The 18,807-nt window shown below is 42.4% G+C and overlaps 1 protein-coding gene across 1 annotated transcript in view; it reads left to right on the top strand.

Moving 5' to 3' along the window:
- The window catches only part of LOC126298239 (glutamate receptor ionotropic, NMDA 3A-like), an 821,644-nt gene that overhangs the window by 440,364 nt on the left and 362,473 nt on the right, over positions 1 to 18,807 (top strand). The window contains exon 6 of the mRNA XM_049989544.1: positions 10,995 to 11,142. Coding sequence (XP_049845501.1) covers positions 10,995 to 11,142 — 148 coding nt within the window. The remainder of the gene's footprint in view (positions 1 to 10,994; positions 11,143 to 18,807) is intronic.

The following is an 18,807-nucleotide window of genomic DNA, read 5'->3' as shown; positions in this document are numbered from 1 at the left end:
TGCCAATCTTACAGATGACCATCAAGGTGCATCAGACCGACTTTCATTTCTAATAAAGGGTGTACCATATAGTATACTTGGTACATCTGATGTGGAGTAGTGTCAACTCACCCAGCAGCTGCTCTTTGTAACCAATCGTGACCGCCATTAAGGCTGCAAAGTGTACACTCTTTGCCTGGCTTTGCGTGGCAAGCGAATCTGTACGGTACACGTTCATATTTTATCTGAAGCCCACAAACTTCACAGTCTGCAGCCTATTTGCCTCGTCTTTCACTAGGCCGATGATGTTATTGTTTGCAGGCAATGTTATGCCATAAGGATTATCAGCCGCATATCCAGACATGTCGAACCAGTCGGGATGGCACCTTATTACTTCGTAAGCATTGGAACCTCTCATCGAATAGATAAAATTACCCATACCGATTTAAGTAACTTTGGCTCTGTGAAATGGGTTTTCATAAACTCATAATGAAACTGGTACATGTGACGTTTGGATATGTCCAATATGCACATACCGACATAGGTCTTGTGAACACTACCGAAACCTTAGTCATCGTCACAGTGAAACATTTTTCATTGAACATAGTGCCTGTTTAAAATGTGGCTTGGTAATATAACATCTTGCGTCGTAATGCCACTTCCAGCGGTAAGTTATGTAAATTTCCCTGTGGTTTCTCAAATTACTCAGAGGTTTACCGAAAACTGCATTGTTCATTGGTTTTTAAAATTGTGTTTCAAAGTCATACGTCGAAGAAACTCTCATGTCGGTGTTAAATACCAGTATACTCCCTCAAATGGTCGAAGGAGTGCATTATAGTCCGGGACAACAACTGGAAGCAACTGAACATTTAAACGTTGTATGCCATGAAACTGTGTGTGTATGTTTTAGCGTGCTTTATATAGGGTAGCTCGTAACGTCTATCACGCGCTTGTAAGTGCCGCATAGCGGATTTAGTATCTAAGGTTATGAGAAGGAAACCATATCCGGAAAGTATCATTTGAATGTAAAATAAGTTCGAAGATCGGATCACTTTGAAATATCCCTGTTCACGGTAAGCTCACAGTAACAGAGACAATACGCTCTGACCTGTGAACTCTACAGGATCACATGGTATGGACAGTGTTTCGAGTACTCCTCGTCAGGTTCTCTTCTAGGGATGAAGGACGTCCTATTCAAAGTCAAGTGCGCGGTGCGCCCGTGGAGCACCGAAGTCTGACCTCCTATCTGAGAACCTACCAGTTTCTCACAGTTCATTCTGCAGGCGTACGAAAGTGGTTATGTCATTTCTCTTAGTACAATAACTGCCGACGATGTCCTCTTGCCGGCCGCGGTGGTCTCGCGGTTCTAGGCGCTCAGTCCGGAACCGCGGGACTGCTACGGTCACAGGTTCGAATCCTGCCTCGGGCATGGATGTGTGTGATGTCCTTAGGTTAGTTAGGTTTAATTAGTTCTAAGTTCTAGGGGATTGATGACCACAGATGTTAAATCCCATAGTGCTCAGAGCCATTTTAACCATTTTTGACGTCCTCTTCTCAGTTTGTGTTCGTACTGTGAACCTGGAGATTTGAAAGCGATTCCACCTTCCAACTTATTTTATATAGAAACTGAACATTTCCGAACATGGGTTCCTTATCGAAACTTTACCTACTTAGTCTCCTTTACAATCCCTCGAAGCCCGTAACAGGGACTGCGAAAGAGTGTATGAGACGCCATAGGCTGGCATATTGTAAATTTTATGCTGTGTTAAGATATATCACTACTGGCGACGCGGCTAGAAGGTACACAGCAAAAGTGACAGCCAGTGACAGGGTAGATAGCTGAGGTGGCAAGGGAGCACGTAGTATGCAAGGGCTGGGCGAGGGTGCTTGTTTAGGCACGAAACTTGACGCTACGTCCTGGGGGGGGGGGGGGGGGGGGGGGGGGTAAAGCTGGACATATTGTGCAAGGAGATGGTTGAGTGAAGAGATCATGAGAGGATGGCACAGAAAAGTTGATTTTCTGAGTTCTGTGCGGTATACAGCGGCGTATTCGAAATAATTTTGTGGAAGAAGTCATTGTGGGTCTTAGGTATTTTCACAGAGTATTTTATGTTAAGAACTCTAACGACTTCGCCAGGTGTCGTGATAAAAAAAGTTATGAGTATAGGAAAAGACTTTTGGTTTTCATTTAGTCGGATGATAGTAAAGTACTGTGCGCATTGGCTGTTAAAAATGGTTCAGATGGCTCTGAGCACTATGGGACTTAACTTCTGAGGTCATCAGTGCCCTATAACTTAGAACTACTTCAACCTAACTTACCTAAGGAATTCACACATATCCATGCCACCCCGGCCGGCTATTAGCTTGCGTTTCTATCTCAATAGTTTATAAACGCATAAAGAGGTGTTTGTTTAATAAACGTTTTGATTTGAAACTATAATATACAGTGTCGTCCAGTTTACTGGACGCGACCTACGTAATTCATTTTATGCTGCAGTTAACAAGCTGTGCAAATAAACGTTAATTCAAAGAAGGAACGGTTCTGAGTGATCTGCGATTGCCCCCTAAGCAGTTATTTTTCGAGCCATAGACTTTATGAAAATCCGATCGTGAGCTCAAATTACGCACCCACATTGTCAGATCAACTTTTGAGTTGTTTGCTTATCAGAGGGTGATTAAAGGGTCACAAATTCCAGGCCCAACTTCAGTTTCAGTAATACTGCACCATTGTATATCTGCGATTTCATTATAGTTGTTAAAACATTTCCTTTAAGGTAGTGGAGGAAACGGGAGAAATCATTAAGTAACTACATTGGAATAATCGTAAGCTCTACAGTATAAAACATGCTATACGCACGACAGCTACAGATACTTTTAATTGTAGCTGTGTCTAAACACTGTCACGAATCAATGCTGATGTTTTTACCCTTTCTTGCTGACATACTGAAGCTCATTTTTCGCAAAAAAGAGTTCCAAGCTCACATTCTGAAAACTCCTTTCTTGCTTCATTTTGTGCGTTTATACAGTGACTGAAGTCAAACAAAAACTGCAGTTTAAAGTACCTCCGATTTCGATGTCAGTTGAAACGTATCAGTAACCCGGCACGACAAGAGAAGAAGAGGAGGCACCCACATTCCACCAGAAATTTCTGAGGCTGCTTACGGATATTTTTTGAGTATTTCACTAAAAGTGATTCGTGGCATCCAGTCGCATTTTACGAGGTAACTACATTTCATTTGGTTTCATTCTCCCATGTACCTTTATATCACTGATAACGCAGTGTCTAACCAAGTACTCATACACAAGATCTCAGAGTAGGTAAATGATTGAAATAACAATTCACTGTGACAGCTGAAATGGCCACCAGCGTGCATTAGTGCTGTTTGTATTTGGTACTATAACAAGGACTGGTAGGATATACTGTATATGTGGCGTGAACCGTGTCAAACACGATAATAATGACTGGCTCGTATGAGACAGCGCTATCAGCACCTGACCGAGATCGAAAGGGGCCACATTATGGGTCTCCATTTGGCCGGCTGGTAGCGTCGTGCAATATGTATATTTGTGCCACTGCACCGTTGTTGAACGAAAAAATGGTTCAAATGGCTCTGAGCACTAAGGGACTCAACTGCTGTGGTCATCAGTCCCCTAGAACGTAGAACTAATTAAACATAACTAACCTAAGGACATCACACACATCCATGCCCGAGGCAGAATTCGAACCTGCGACCGTAGCAGCAGCGCGGCTCCGGACTGGAGCGCCTAGAACCGCACGACCACCGCGGCCGGCGTTGTAGAACGCATGGGAACGTGAGACCAGGCATACTCGTCCTCAAGGCTCCAGTTGACCACATCTGACCACAGCAAGGGAAGCTCGCCGCATTGTGTACACATTGTAGCCTCTACACATCTAAGCCTTGCTTCAGAGACATAGTAAGAGACTCCCAGCAACATCCTGTGTCAGCCAGCACCATTGGTTAAAGAGTATCAACCTAGGGAATTACCGTCCTGTACGTAGGCTGCTGTTAACAACACAACGCAAATAGCAGCGTCGTGGAGTAGTGCCGTGACCAGGAAGCACATTGTTGATGAATGACGTCACATTACTTTCAGCCATGAATCATGGTCCTGCACTACCCAGCTAACCATCGTTCGGGAGTATGGCGACGACCTGGGAGAGGTCCCATTCTTCCAAATGCTGTGGAGAGGCATGTTGGTGTTACTTCTGGTGTTATGGTGAGGGGAGCCATCGGGTATGACTTCTGGTGACGGCAGTTACTGATTCTGGGGTCAGGAGGTGGGGAGTCGCAGCACATCGTACGTCGTCATACGTTACCTTTCGTGCGTCAGTACTGTAGTGTCGTTTTTAAACATAGCAATGATCATTCGCACATGCTAGACGTCTGTATGAACCGTATGCGTGGCGTTGAAGTGCTCTTGTAGCTAGCGAGTTCCCCAGATCTGTCCCCGATAGAACATGTGTGGGAGCAGTTCGGACACTAACTCTGTCCGAGTGCCAGAATCCAGTGGATGCATCTAGGCCAGTGGGGTTGCAGTGTCATACTGGTAATTGGGCTCATACTGCCAGGCACGTGAATTTGACCTCATCTTGTAATCAGTGAAACAAAATCACATAATCTCTCAACCCATCAATTTTCATTTCCTATCCGCCTCCCATTCAGTGTGCTTTACTTTTTTTTCAGGCAATGTATCTGCACAGCAATATAAATGTGGATGGAGTGCGCTGTGTATCTTGTTTGTTCCATTCACTCATGGTAGTTGCTGTTAAGTAACTGTAACGTCCACTTTACTCTTCGCCTTGAAGCTTGCATTCAGTGCTACTCGGTTCTTCCTCAGGTTTGTTTTTCTGGCAGTATTTGTTGTACGTTGATAGTGATACACAACTGTATGGACATTTTTATTGATCAAGAATTGTCCTGTGTGTACCTGGTTCGCGTGTGCCATGTTGAGATGTTTCCATACTGAGTGCAACAACATCACAGTATCTTTGCATCTGTACATATCGAGAATCGGAATCCTTCCGTGTTAGAAGGTTACGTATTAAAGGCTTTTTCGTCACTGTGAAGATGCTTTTACAGGAGCAAAGGTAACTGGGGTAGCATGCGAGTAAATCACAATTACATTAACACATCTATAACGAGCCACAGGAGATCAAGAGATGCAGATACTAAAATAATCAAAAAAAGTCAGTGAACAATGCCCAAAATTTTGTCGGTGCAGTTCAGGATCAATTTGTGTAAGAAACTACATGGGAATTTGTCTGACGACAACTATAGAAACCTAATTTAACAAGCGAGAGAGCGTCCTCTTAAGTGTATTAGAATATTATGGTGTCACTTTCAGTGCTTCAAAGCGGTTCGAGTCTTACCTAACTAAAGGAAACAAAGAGTGTCGTTGCGAAACACCTGTGGAATAAGCAATCAGTCTTCATCTAAATGGAAGTGAATTACATATGGTGTTCCTCAAAGTTCCATCTTGTGTCCGTTGCTTTTCCTTGTGCACATTAATGACATTTCGTATGTTAGACTGCTAGATAAAAAGTTTGTTTTGTTTCCAGGTGATACAAACATTGCAATAAAGAGCAAGTCAAGTACAGATTTAGAAATGGCTGCTAATCAAATTTTCAATGACATTAATAAACGATTTAAAGATAATTCACTACTATTAAACTTTTAATAGACCCACTGTATGCATTTCAGAACCTGCAGGAGATTTCTTTCCAGCATGCGTATAACATATGAAGACTTGCGTATAGAAGAAGCAGACATTGTTAAATTTCTGGAATTCAAACACGATAGTAAATTCAGTTGGGAAGAGCATACCACAGAATTTCTGAAGCGCCTAAACAAATCTGAATTTGTAATGCAAATCATGTCCGATGTAGGACATATAAATAAAAAAAATACCAGCTTTACATACTTCATTTCTGTTATGTCATATGGGATCATATTCTAGGGTAGCTCGTGAAACCGAGAAATGTTTTTTGAGCTGCAAAAGCGTGTTATAACACTCATTTTTTGTGAAATTCAAGAACATCATGTACAAACCTGTTGAAGGAGCTGGGTATTCTAACCACTGTTTCTCAGTATATTTATTTCTAAATGAAATTTATTACAAATAATATGTCTCTATTTCCAACCATAGTTCAATACGTACTATCAATACTAGGAATGAGAACAATCTCGATAAAGACCTAAAATTACTTTCCTCGGTCCAAAAAGAGGTCCAATATTCAGGAACACACATTGTTAGTAATCTGCCAGCAGTTATTAAAAACATGGTTTAAGATAAAGCAAAGTTTAAACGAAGCTTTAAAGACTTTTTGGTAGGCAACTCCTACTCTATAGATGCATTTCTTAACAAGCACTGTTAGACCAGCTTAAGTAAAAAGTCTGTTAGAATTCACTTTTGAGATCACTTAGTCACAAAATTCAAGTTCAGGTATTTCGTGTACGATAATTTTATTAAAAGTGCATAACTATGTTTCATTCTGACGGTCTATTAATTCCGTAAATATTAGCAGTTCCAGTTTAGTGTTATGCATTCATATATCTTAACAATATCCTGAGAGACGATCAGGGAAGTGAGTATTATATTTAAATGTTCTATGTTTTTTGTTTCATACTTTCTATTAATTCCGTAAATATTAGCAATTCCAGTTTAGCGTAATGCATTCATTTATCTTCACAATATCCTGAGAGATGATCAGGGAAGTGAGTATTATATTCAAATGTTCTCTGTTGTTTGTTTCATACTTTCTGACACGTTCCACACCGATGAGAATCATCTCATTTTTGGGTCTGTGGAACGAAAACTGAATGTAATATAATCCCGGGGAGGGACACTGAGCTGTACGGTACGCTCGTGGTGAAGGGGGCGTTGTCGGCACGCCAATCGCCAACCCTCCAGTAACTTGGCACGGAAAGAAGTTGCGATGAGGAAAGCTAACTGCTCATTGGTCTGAGGAGAGCGTCCAGGCCGATGGAGGCTGAGAAGAAGCAAATGAGCCGAGGTAGGCCCACAATGCGTGGCTGCCTCACTGCGTAGTGCAACTTCGTTATAGCAACGTCACCGCTAATGCGCCGCCTCAGTATTGTATCCAGAAAGAGTAGCTGGGTTCTGAATGTAAACTTGGTCACTGATGTATGAGGTCAGTGTTTTAAAACTAGAAGACCTGTTCAAGTACAGTGAGTTACCCCTTAAAACAGATTGACCCTCTGTCATGATGAAACATTCTAACACTAAGAACTGCTAGAAAAATTACCAGATGTATTAGTAAAAGCTATGAAACTGCTAAAGACGTTTTGCGCTGCGCTCCACTGAGCATCCATTTCGATAGGAACTGTAACTATAGCGCTGCACTGTGTCTGATCTTTGCTGAAGTGCTTGATATTACATGTATTATGTTTTATAGTTGGTACATGGATGAATGATTATGAATGGCGCGTAACTGTGGTGATAGGACTGTGTCTGAAATTGAGTTCTGTTTCATTGTTGCTGCAGTAGGCTATTTCCAAGCTAAAAATATGGTTCGGATATTTGCTATTCTGACTGATTATAACATTTAAACAGCATTTGCGGTCAATATTTTCACACAATACATGTTATTCTTATGTAATTAAAGCTTAAAAATCATTAAATATCAAGATCTGGTCACGTTTTACGCTCTGGTGACGTCACAGACTAGGAGCAAAACGAAACTATACGTGCGTTATAGGAGGTTTTTACGCACTTTTTCTGCTAACAGTTTACCTACTTAGTGACGCAAAACGCAATTAGAATTTTTAAGTAACAATAAGAAGGAATTTTGTGAACGCTGATAGTGGAAGTCTTTGGAAACTTAATGCGTTAATGCTCCTCCATTTAGAGCGGCGATATGTGCAACGGCGGACGTTCTTTTCCCTGCTCCGAGCGACATCAGCAAACTCGCTCAAAATTAAGGAACTGTAAAACTTTTGCAAATGAGTCCGTATATTATAACCATACTGTCGACTATCAGTCATGAGCTTCGAACCTAAGCACAATAAAGCTATTCTTGACAAAACTTAGTGCTGATTTTGTCTCCAGAAAACACTCAGCAGAAAGTCGTCATCCGGAGGCGTTAGGTGGCGTAACGGATAGCGCATCCAACTGCAAAGGAAAAGATAAATTGTTAGAATCCTGGAAGGCTAATTATGTTTAAATCTTTTACACGAAAGTAGTGTTGGCAAGAACTGAGTGTAGCAATTGTTTCTGCTATGGGATGCATTATTTATAGCTTCAAATTAGTCTTTTTCTGAGAAATGGACAGCAGAGAATAAATGCATTTACTTTGCGAACAAGCAGTTCACTTTTTGGAAAGCATTGCTAGTAGTGAAGATACACGATACGTTCACAGTGCAACGATGTCAAGGACGATGAGGTAATGAGGAGATATTCCGAGCATGTACAATATGCAGGTAACACAAACGTTAAGGGCTGCAATCATTGTGAGTGTAAACAAACGTTGGCGTCTGAAGCAGAATTACTTCATCTTTATGTAAGATGATGAAACTGCAAACGTTTAAACAGTAAGGATTCCAGCTTCGCAGTACGAATATAAAAACATTGTTTCCAATAAAGTAAATAATGAGTGGTCACATTAACTAGAAGTATCTTTCTGAATGTGACGTGTGTGAACAGCGACTGCAAATGTAAGCTCATGTAAACAGCAAGGAAACCACAATAATATTCTGTTTGTGATGGGTTTTGTGAAATTTTGTAATTGTGATTTGGTTTTTTGATATGAGAGTACTGTTAAGTCGTCTTACAAATAAGTGAAAATTGTCGTTTTACCCAGCCACCCTTAAATTATTCGGTAGTTCAGATGTTAGAGCGGAAGAGCGTCGAATTTCACTACATAATGTCCTAAGGTCGCTGGTTCGACTCTAGCAAAGCTGCATGGTCCTCTACGGTAACTGTTCTTTCGGGAACAGATACTATCGTCATGTATAGATAAAATATGGCTTCGCGGCCATTGACCTTCTTGTGCGACCGCACACACTATGCCCGAACTCGTAAGGGACTTGGTAGATTAATCTGCCACGAGTAATGAGTGTGATGGGCAAACATCTCTTAGGCGCACTCGAATGTAGTGGTGTAGACATGTTGGGAATGTGGGTCTCACGGGGAGCGTGCAGGGGATAAGTACCTGCCATCGCGCTCTCCTTATCATTTCATTTCTAGCAAAGCTGCATGGTCATCTACGGTAACTGTTCTTTCGGGAACAGATACTATCGTCATGTATATTCACAAGACAGTGGCAGATGCACGTGGCTTACTAGGAGATGAAAATCCTTGTGAAACACGTGTTGCATACAATCATAGAATCATACAATTATAGAATTATCTCGAGCTTACGCATACACAGTCTTAACTCTTTTAATGTGACTTTCCTCAGGTGAATTGTTCTACAGAAGTTCATCGCTCTGTTTTAATGACATAATAAATCTAAGAACATGCTTAGTTTAATAAATCAATAGTAATATTAGAGAGGAAAACAAAACCAGTTTTGATATTGTTATCATATTCTGCCAAGCACCGATGGAAAATTCAGTAAATTTTAATCAACAGTAAGATTCAAATACACTCCTGGAAATGGAAAACAGAACACATTGACACCGGTGTGTCAGACCCACCATACTTGCTCCGGACACTGCGAGAGGGCTGTACAAGCAATGATCACACGCACGGCACAGCGGACACACCAGGAACCGCGGTGTTGGCCGTCGAATGGCGCTAGCTGCGCAACATTTGTGCACCGCCGCCGTCAGTGTCAGCCAGTTTGCCGTGGCATAAGGAGCTCCATCGCAGTCTTTAACACTGGTAGCATGCCGCGACAGCGTGGACGTGAACCGTATGTGCAGTTGACGGACTTTGAGCGAGGACGTATAGTGGGCATGCGGGAGGCCGGGTGGACGTACCGCCGAATTGCTCAACACGAGGGGCGTGAGGTCTCCACAGTACATCGATGTTGTCGCCAGTGGTCGGCGGAAGGTGCACGTGCCCGTCGACCTGGGACCGGACCCCAGCGACGCACGGATGCACGCAAAGACCGTAGGATCCTACACAGTGCCGTAGGGGACCGCACCGACACTTCCCAGCAAATCAGGGACGAATGGAGACGTGTCGTCTTCAGCGATGAGAGTCGCTTCTGCCTTGATGTCAATGATGGTCGTATCCGTGTTTGGCGCCGTGCAGGTGAGCGCCACAATCAGGACTGCATACGACCGAGGCACACAGGGCCAACACCCGGCATCATGGTGTGGGGAGCGATCTCCTACACTGGCCGTACACCTCTGGTGATCGTCGAGGGGACACTGAATAGTGCACGGTACATCCAAACCGTCATCGAACCCATCGTTCTACCATTCCTAGACCGGGAAGGGAACTTGCTGTTCCAACAGGACAATGCACGTCCGCATGTATCCCGTGCCACCCAACGTGCTCTAGAAGGTGTAAGTCAACTACCCTGGCCAGCAAGACCTCCGGATCTGTCCCCCATTGAGCATGTTTAGGACTGGATGAAGCGTCGTCTCACGCGGTCTGCACGTCCAGCACGAACGCTGGTCCAACTGAGGCGCCAGGTGGAAATGGCATGGCAAGCCGTTCCACAGGACTACATCCAGCATCTCTACGATCGTCTCCATGGGAGAATAGCAGCCTGCATTGCTGCGAAAGGTGGATATACACTGTACTAGTGCCGACATTGTGCATGCTCTGTTGCCTGTGTCTATGTGCCTGTGGTTCTGTCAGTGTGATCATGTGATGTATCTGACCCCAGGAATGTGTCAATAAAGTTTCCCCTTCCTTGGACAATGAATTCACGGTGTTCTTATTTTAATTTCCAGGAGTGTATATTCTCAATACATTGCACTATAGACCTACGAGTATAGGATGTTGTTTTAGTAGATACAGTATGTTTTTAGCGATTATGTGAAGGACCTTACTGTACGCTTTCTGGTTGCTTGCAGAAATGGCTCTCTGGATATCCTGATAGCGGACACGCCTATCCTCGACTACTATCGCGCCACGGACCATGGATGCAAACTCCAGAAGATCGGCGACGCCATTAATGAAGATACGTACGCTGTTGGCATGACGAAGGGTTTCCCGCTGAAGGTGATCACTGTTTAATAATTCTCTATTCTATGTGTCCAAAAGAAAGATTCAGAGTCTTACCGAACTCGTTTCTGAGATAAAGAAGTACTCTATAGCAAACATCCCAATCTGCTCTATAAAACATATTGTTGAGTTCCGCCTCTATAAGGCTCAATGACTGTTACATTTATTGTATGCCTCACATTTCAGCGCAGTCGTATCAGTCTCAGTAGGTGGTATTTGCTTAACAAGAAGACATGGAATAAGTCTGAGGCACTATAATCTGATCGTCCGTTTTTTTGAAGATGGAGTTACATTCAATTTTTTTTTAAAAGTTTTTTTGGGCGGAGGAGGGAATCACTTCCGGTCATAATTGTTTGGGTGACTACCTTCATTTACTAAATTACTGACAGTTAAACGGCTTTCTAGGTCCTATCTTTTGTATTTATTTTTACGTTTGTGTATTTTATCATTGGTCGTTTCTGTTCTGACACTGCAAAACTCAACAAATGATTCCTAACGTTTTGACACACTCCTGGGGGGGTTAAACTGCTCTTTATACAAGAAACAGTTTCAGTAACATTTCTGTTCTGCAAACGAAGCATTTAAGTGTAGACTAGTCACCCGTTAAGGGTTTTCTCATTGATGAAAGTATAAGGCATCTAAACATATCCAAAACGAGTAAATGTATCAAAGTGCAGCTTTTGGTAAACTATAGCGTACAGGCAGGTGCACAAGCAATTTTTAAAGTTTATAGCTGTCGAATTATGACACCGGCATTGATTTTTCTTTGCCTGAACTATATACCTCCATCTGAGGAGTCGCAAAGAGCCTTGCAAGAGTACTTGAACGACATACCATGAGTAGAACATGATCGAATAGTGAAACGATAAAAACACCGCCAACCATTGTCCGATCATCAGGAGTAATCTCGCAAAAGTCTATCCTGCATTGTCAACCGTTGGCAAACAAGTACGTTTGGGGTGTTTACCGATGCTTTTGAAGCCTATCAGTCCGTGTTCTGCTGTTGTATCGGCCTAACAAATTGTTCGATGAACGCTCTGCCAGACACTTAATTGTAAACTGAGGAGTAATAACGTAGATGTAGAAGCTATCCAAATTTTCACAATGTCAACGAAGTCGAATAAGTGAATAAGTATTCTTTTATGGCAAATGTAAGCAAATTATCGATCAGCAGTGTGTATGTATGCTGAGAGGCATCTTGATCGCTAAAATCCGATGCTCTGCCCTTGCTAACAGTATAAAAAAAAATTTTCAAGCACCTGAAAGTAAGAAGAATAAAATACGCCAACGAAAAGTAACAGGAGGTAATGAGAGAAATGCAACTAAAATTTCATCAGTACTAACACACAATACACAGCTGGAATGAGTGATTGGTACCAGCCAAAGAAGTGAGCTGCAAATAATACATTCCTCAGCATTTCATCCTTTCAAATTTCTTTCCAAGCGATAACTTTCAAAATCGATTGCATTTCTCTGAATGGTGCGTACGAAAAGTGCAATGTGATGCAGTGTCCATATGCAAGATTTTCTTTACTGATGAATAATCATTTGTAAGCATGGACAAATCAGTCTTCGCAGTACGCACCGCTGGTCAGTTGAATATTCAAACTAGCTGACAGATATGGGTAAAAACGATCTTGGTCTGTAGACGTGTGATGCGTTCTTATGAAGAATCACATCATTGGTCCTTATTTATTAATGGGACTCCAAAGAAGCGCAAGAATCTATAGCTCCTACAAATATGCTGCCGCAGTTATTGAATCATATTTCATTGATTGTATAGCAGTCATGTGGTACGTACTTGGCAGATGTCCCACACATTCAACACAGATAGTTACAGACCTTATTAACAGAACATCTGTGGATTGTACGATTGCTCTTTGAAGAAACACAAAATGGTCTGTGTACTCACCAGATTTAATGTCTCTGGAATTTTATTTGTGCGGAAAGTGAAACAAGAGCTCTACAAGAAATTACTGACTGCTCCTGAAAACATAAAATGCCGAACTATACCAACCGGCGCTGCGAGAAGAGCAGATGAAATTAAGTGTGCAGTATTGTTGTCCGGAATCGCTTTGTAGCACTTATGTGTTCAAGGTCTACATGTGGACCACGTAATGTGGCACTCACAATAATAAACAAGTGAAATATACCTGAGTTACCTGTTTGCTAACATTTGGTACAATGGGCTACACATTTGTGGGAAGCCGGCCGTGGTGGCCGAGCGGTTCTAGGTGCTTCAGTCCGGAACTGCGCGACCGCTATGGTCGCAGTTTCGAATCCTGCCTCGGGCATGGATGTGTGTGATGTCCTTAGGTTAGTTAGGTTTAATTAATTCAAAGTTCTAGGAGACTGATGACCTCAGATGTTAAGTTCCATAGTGCTCAGAGTCATTTGAGCCCATCTGTGGGAACTTTTTTCCTGACTCTCGGACAATAGTTTGCGACATTTATCTAGTTTCTATTTAATAAAGATTCACACATATTATGTCGTTCAAGTCCTCTTCGGAGGTTCTTCCAAGTGCCACAGAAAATGTATGTATCTCTACTTTAAAAAAGTCAGTGTCATAATTTGACTGACATAAAAATTAAAAATTACTAGCGTACTTCAGAAAATTCGATGCATCGTCTGCCACATGTTAGCGAAAACCACACATCGCCGTATTTACTCGTTCTGTATATATTTTAAGTGGCCTGTCTTAGCTGATGGATTACATATCTCCCTTCAGTAATCGTCTTTTTTCATACCTCCGCTTGGCGTTGTTGTTGCTGCTGTTGTTCTTGTTGTGGTCTGCAGTACGAAAACTGGTTTGATGCAGCTCTGCAGCCTGTTCTACCATGTGCAAGCCTCTTCATCTGCGAATAACTTCTGCAACCAACGTCCTTCTGAATCTGCTTACTGTATTCATCTCTTGATCTCCCTCTACGATTTTTACCTCCAACACTTCTTCCAATATTAAATTGGTGATCCCGGTGATGGCTTAGAGCGTATCCTATCAACCGATACCTTCTTTTAGTCATGTTATACTTCAAATTGCTTTTCTCGGCAGTTTTTTTCAGTACCTCCTCATTAGTTACTCGTTCTATCCATCTAATCGTTCTCATTCTTGTGAAGTACCACATTCCAAAAGCCTCTATTCTTTTCATGCCTAAACTTTTTATAGTTCATGTTTCACTTCTATATGTGGCAGCACTCTATAGAAATACCTTTCGCTTAAGTACCTCAAATTCTTGCGAGTGGAAACACATTATTCGGGCAGCGTAAAATACTAAGCTCACATACATTCATGCTATCACTTCCTCTTGGAAACATTATATAGCCTTTGAGTATGAATATTTTTGTATGTAATAGAAATCTAGATAGCTACTGAATACGACTCTTTCCTCACACCATTAAGTGTCAAGACAGATTATGTTTCTACCATAAATATTAAAAAACACTGTCCTGTGAAGCTCTTTCATAGAAGTATAATTTTTCATAAGCCAAAAATTTGCTGATGCAGGTCATATCAGTGTATCAGGGTGCGAAATTTATTACACAGAACTGCCACCTTTGGCAGCAACAATGATCTCTATTCCGGACGGGCATATTTCCGAACTACGTTTGGATGCAGATGTAGGTTCGTCATTCCATGCTGCTTCAGATGTATACCAGACTTCCTCAATTGTAGTGGCTGGCGAGTGATGGCGTACCAGTCACTGAGCAACCCATGACAAGCTACTTTCATTAGGTGAGAGATCAGGAGAAAATGCCTCAAGTGTAACAGGCGAACACACTTTATATTGAGATAGGCCAGGACAGCACAGGCAACATGCGGTATTGAGCAATATTTTTGAAAGCTACCGACCTTCGCAAATCAGAAATATGCTGTCCAAGTTACTGCTTATGCGAACCAGTGTTGGTTCTGTTATATATTCAGTTGCACCTCACACCATCATACCTACTTCTGACGAATGCAGTCAGCGTTAGTTCCGCTCGAAGCATCCACATGAGGATACGCCGATCGTGGTGCTGTACTCCAGCCTCTTACGAAAAGACGCTCCAGTGCCCATTGTTGTCTTTGGGCGCCATACTGTCGACGCGCCTCTCCCTGCTGCCGTTTTAAGGGAGGACACTATGGTAACCATACCCACTGTCCGGTGCCTAAGCGTCGTACTGTCTGCCTGGAGACAAGTCTTACTGCAAACAAACCTATTTCCTTACTCAAACGACGTGACGTAACTGTGCTATCCTACATCTACATACGTATTCCGCAGTCCACCGTACGATGCGAGGCGGAGGGTACCCTGTACCACTACTAGTTATTTCCTTTCCTGTACCACCCGCAAACAGAGCGAGGGAAAAATCGACTGTGTATATGGCCCCCGTAGGAGCCCTAATTTCCCTTATCTTACCTCCGTGGTCCTTCCGACAAATGTGCGTTGGTGGCACTAGAGTCGTTCTACCGTCAGCTTCAAACGCCACTTCTCTAAATTCCCTCAATAATGTTCCGCGAAAAGAACGTCGGCTTCCCTTCAGGGATTTCCACATGAGTTCATGAAGCATCTCTGTGATACTCGTATGTTGATCAAACCTACCGTACCAAATCCAGCAGGCCGCCTCTGAGTTTCTTCGATGGCTTCTACATGCCCGAATGAATAATATACTGTATCTGTTCTCTCGAGCGCTAGTTAATCGCTACCGTTGAAATAATGCATGGCGTTGAGCATTGCCCTCCTGAATCCATCAATAATATATCCGCATGACATTCATGGTGTCCCAGACAACGCGAGAAGCAGTGATAAACCATACACTCGAAAGGTCTTCATCCGGCTACTGTCGAAAGCCAACCTGCGCCGGTAGACGTTTAACTTCCTTCCAATATCATCTCTCACAAACAACGTTGAAATTCAGTGCCTGAATGAAAAAACCACTGTGCTATACTTCTTTGTACACAGACTACAGATGGCGTGCACTACCATCTACTTTGCGCGGTTGCACTAAGATTTTAAAATTTGCAGATTCAAGTATGTAACACATCTTACGCCATCATGACAATTTTGCACGATGCCTTCGTGGTGCTGCAGTTTGAAAGCAAGGGGAAACTACGACCGTAAATTTTTCCAGAGGGCATGCAGCTTTACTGTATGATTAAATGATGATGGCGTCCTCTTCGGTAAAATATTCCGGAGGTAAAATAGTCCCACATTCGGATCTCCGGGAGGGGACTACTCAAGAGGATGTCGTTATCAGGAGAAAGAAAACTGGCGTTCTACGGATCGGAGCGTGGAATGTCAGATCCCTTAATCGGGCAGGTAGGTTAGAAAATTTAAAAAGGGAAATGGATAGGTTAAAGTTAGATATAGTGGGAATTAGTGAAGTTCGGTGGCAGGAGGAACAAGACTTCTGGCCAGGTGACTAAAGGGTTATAAACACAAAATCAAATAGGGGTAATGCAGGAGTAGGTTTAATAAGGAATAGGAAAATAGGAATGCGGGTAAGCTACTACAAACAGCATAGTGAACGCATTATTGTGGCCAAGGTAGATACGAAGACCACGCCTACTACAGTAGTACAAGTTTATATGCCAACTAGCTCTGCAGATGACGAAGAAATTGAAGAAATGTATGATCAAATAAAAGAAATTATTCAGATAGTGAAGGGAGATGAAAATTTAATAGTCATGGGTGACTGGAATTCGTCAGTGGAAAAGGGAGAGAAGGAAACGTAGTAGGTGAATATGGACTGGGGCAAAGAAATGAAAGAGGAAGCCGCCTGGTAGAAATTTGCACAGAGCACAACTTAATCATAGGTAACACTTGGTTCAAGAATCATAAAAGAAGGCTGTATACATGGAAGAAGCCTGGAGATACTGACAGGTTTCAGACAGATTATATAATTGTAAGACATAGATTTAGGAACCAGGTTTTAAATTTTAAGACATTTCCAGGGGCAGATGTGGACTCTGACCACAATCTACTGGTTATGACCTGTAGATTAAAACTGAAGAAACTGCAAAAAGGTGGGAAATGAAGGAGATGGGACATGGATAAACTAAAAGAACCAGAGGTAGTACAGAGTTTCAGGGAGAGCATAAGGGAGCAATTGACAGGAATGGGGGAAAGAAATACAGCAGAAGAAGAATGGGTAGCTTTGAGGGATGAAGTAGTGAAGGCAGCAGAGGATCAAGTAGGTAAAAAGACGAGGGCTAGTGGAAATCCTTGGGTAACAGCAGAAATATTGAATTTAATTGATGAAAGGAGAAAATATAAAAATGCAGTAAATGAAGCAGGAAAAAAGGAATACAGACGGCTCAAAAATGAGATCGACAGGAAGTGCAAAATGGCTAAGCAGGGATGGCTAGAGGACAAATGTAAGGATGTAGAGGCTTATCACACTAGGGGTAAGATAGATACTGCCTACAGGAAAATTAAAGAGACCTTTGGAGATAAGAGAACCACTTGTATGAACATCAAGAGCTCAGATGGAAACCCAGTTCTAAGCAAAGAAGGCTCAAATGGTTCAAATGGCCCTGAGCACTATGGGACTTAACATCTATGGTCATCAGTCCCCTAGAACTTAGAACTACTTAAACCTAACTAACCTGAGGACATCACACACATTTATGCCCGAGGCAGGATTCGCACCTGCGACCATAGCAGTCACGCGGTTCCGCACTGAGCGCCTTAACCGCGTTACCACCGCGGCCGGCAGCAAAGAAGGAAAAGCAGAAAGGTGGAAGGAGTATATAGAGGGTCTATACAAGGGCGATGTACTTGAGGACAATATTATGGAAATGGAAGAGGATGTAGATGAAGATGAAATGGGAGGTACGATACTGCGTGAAGAGTTTGACAGAGCACTGAAAGACCTGAGTCGAAACAAGGGCCCAGGGAGTAGACAACATTCCATTGGAACTACTGACGGCCTTGGGAGAGCCAGTCATGACAAAACTCTAGCATCTGGTGAGCAAGATGTATGAGACACGCGAAACACCCTCAGACTTCAAGAAGAATGTAATAATTCCAATCCCAAAGAAAGCAGGTGTTGACAGACGTGAAAATTACCGAACTATCAGTTTAATAAGTCACAGCTGCAAAATACTAACTCGAATTCTTTACAGACAAATGGAAAAACTGGTAGAAGCCGACCTCGGGGAAGATCAGTTTGGATTCCGTAGAAATGTTGGAACACGTGAGGCAATACTGACCCCACGACTTATCTTAGAAGCTAGAGTAAGGAAGGGCAAACCGACGTTTCTAGCATTTGTAGACTTAGAGAAAGCTTTTGACAATGTTGACTGGAATACTCTCTTTCGAATTCTGAAGGTGGCAGGGGTAAAATACAGGGAGCGAAAGGCTATTTACAATTTGTACCGAAACCAGATGGCAGTTATAAGAGACGAGGGACACGAAAGGGAAGCAGTGGTTGGGAAGGGAGTGAGGCAGGGTTGTAGTCCCTCCCCGATGTTATTCAATCTGTATATTGAGCAAGCAGTAAAGGAAACAAAAGAAAAATTCGGAGTAGGTATTAAAACGCATGGAGAAGAAATAAAAACTTTGAGGTTCGCCGATGACATTGTAATTCTGTCAGAGACAGAAAAGGACTTGGAAGAGCAGTTGAACGGAATGGATAGTGTGTTGAAAGGAGGATATAAGATGAACATCAACAAAAGCGAAACGA

This window comes from Schistocerca gregaria, chromosome X (genome assembly GCF_023897955.1).
Source record: "Schistocerca gregaria isolate iqSchGreg1 chromosome X, iqSchGreg1.2, whole genome shotgun sequence".
Classification (NCBI taxonomy): Eukaryota; Metazoa; Arthropoda; class Insecta; order Orthoptera; family Acrididae; genus Schistocerca; species Schistocerca gregaria.
The sequence above is the reverse complement of the archived record's forward strand: the minus strand, read 5'-3'. Positions and strand labels throughout refer to the sequence as shown.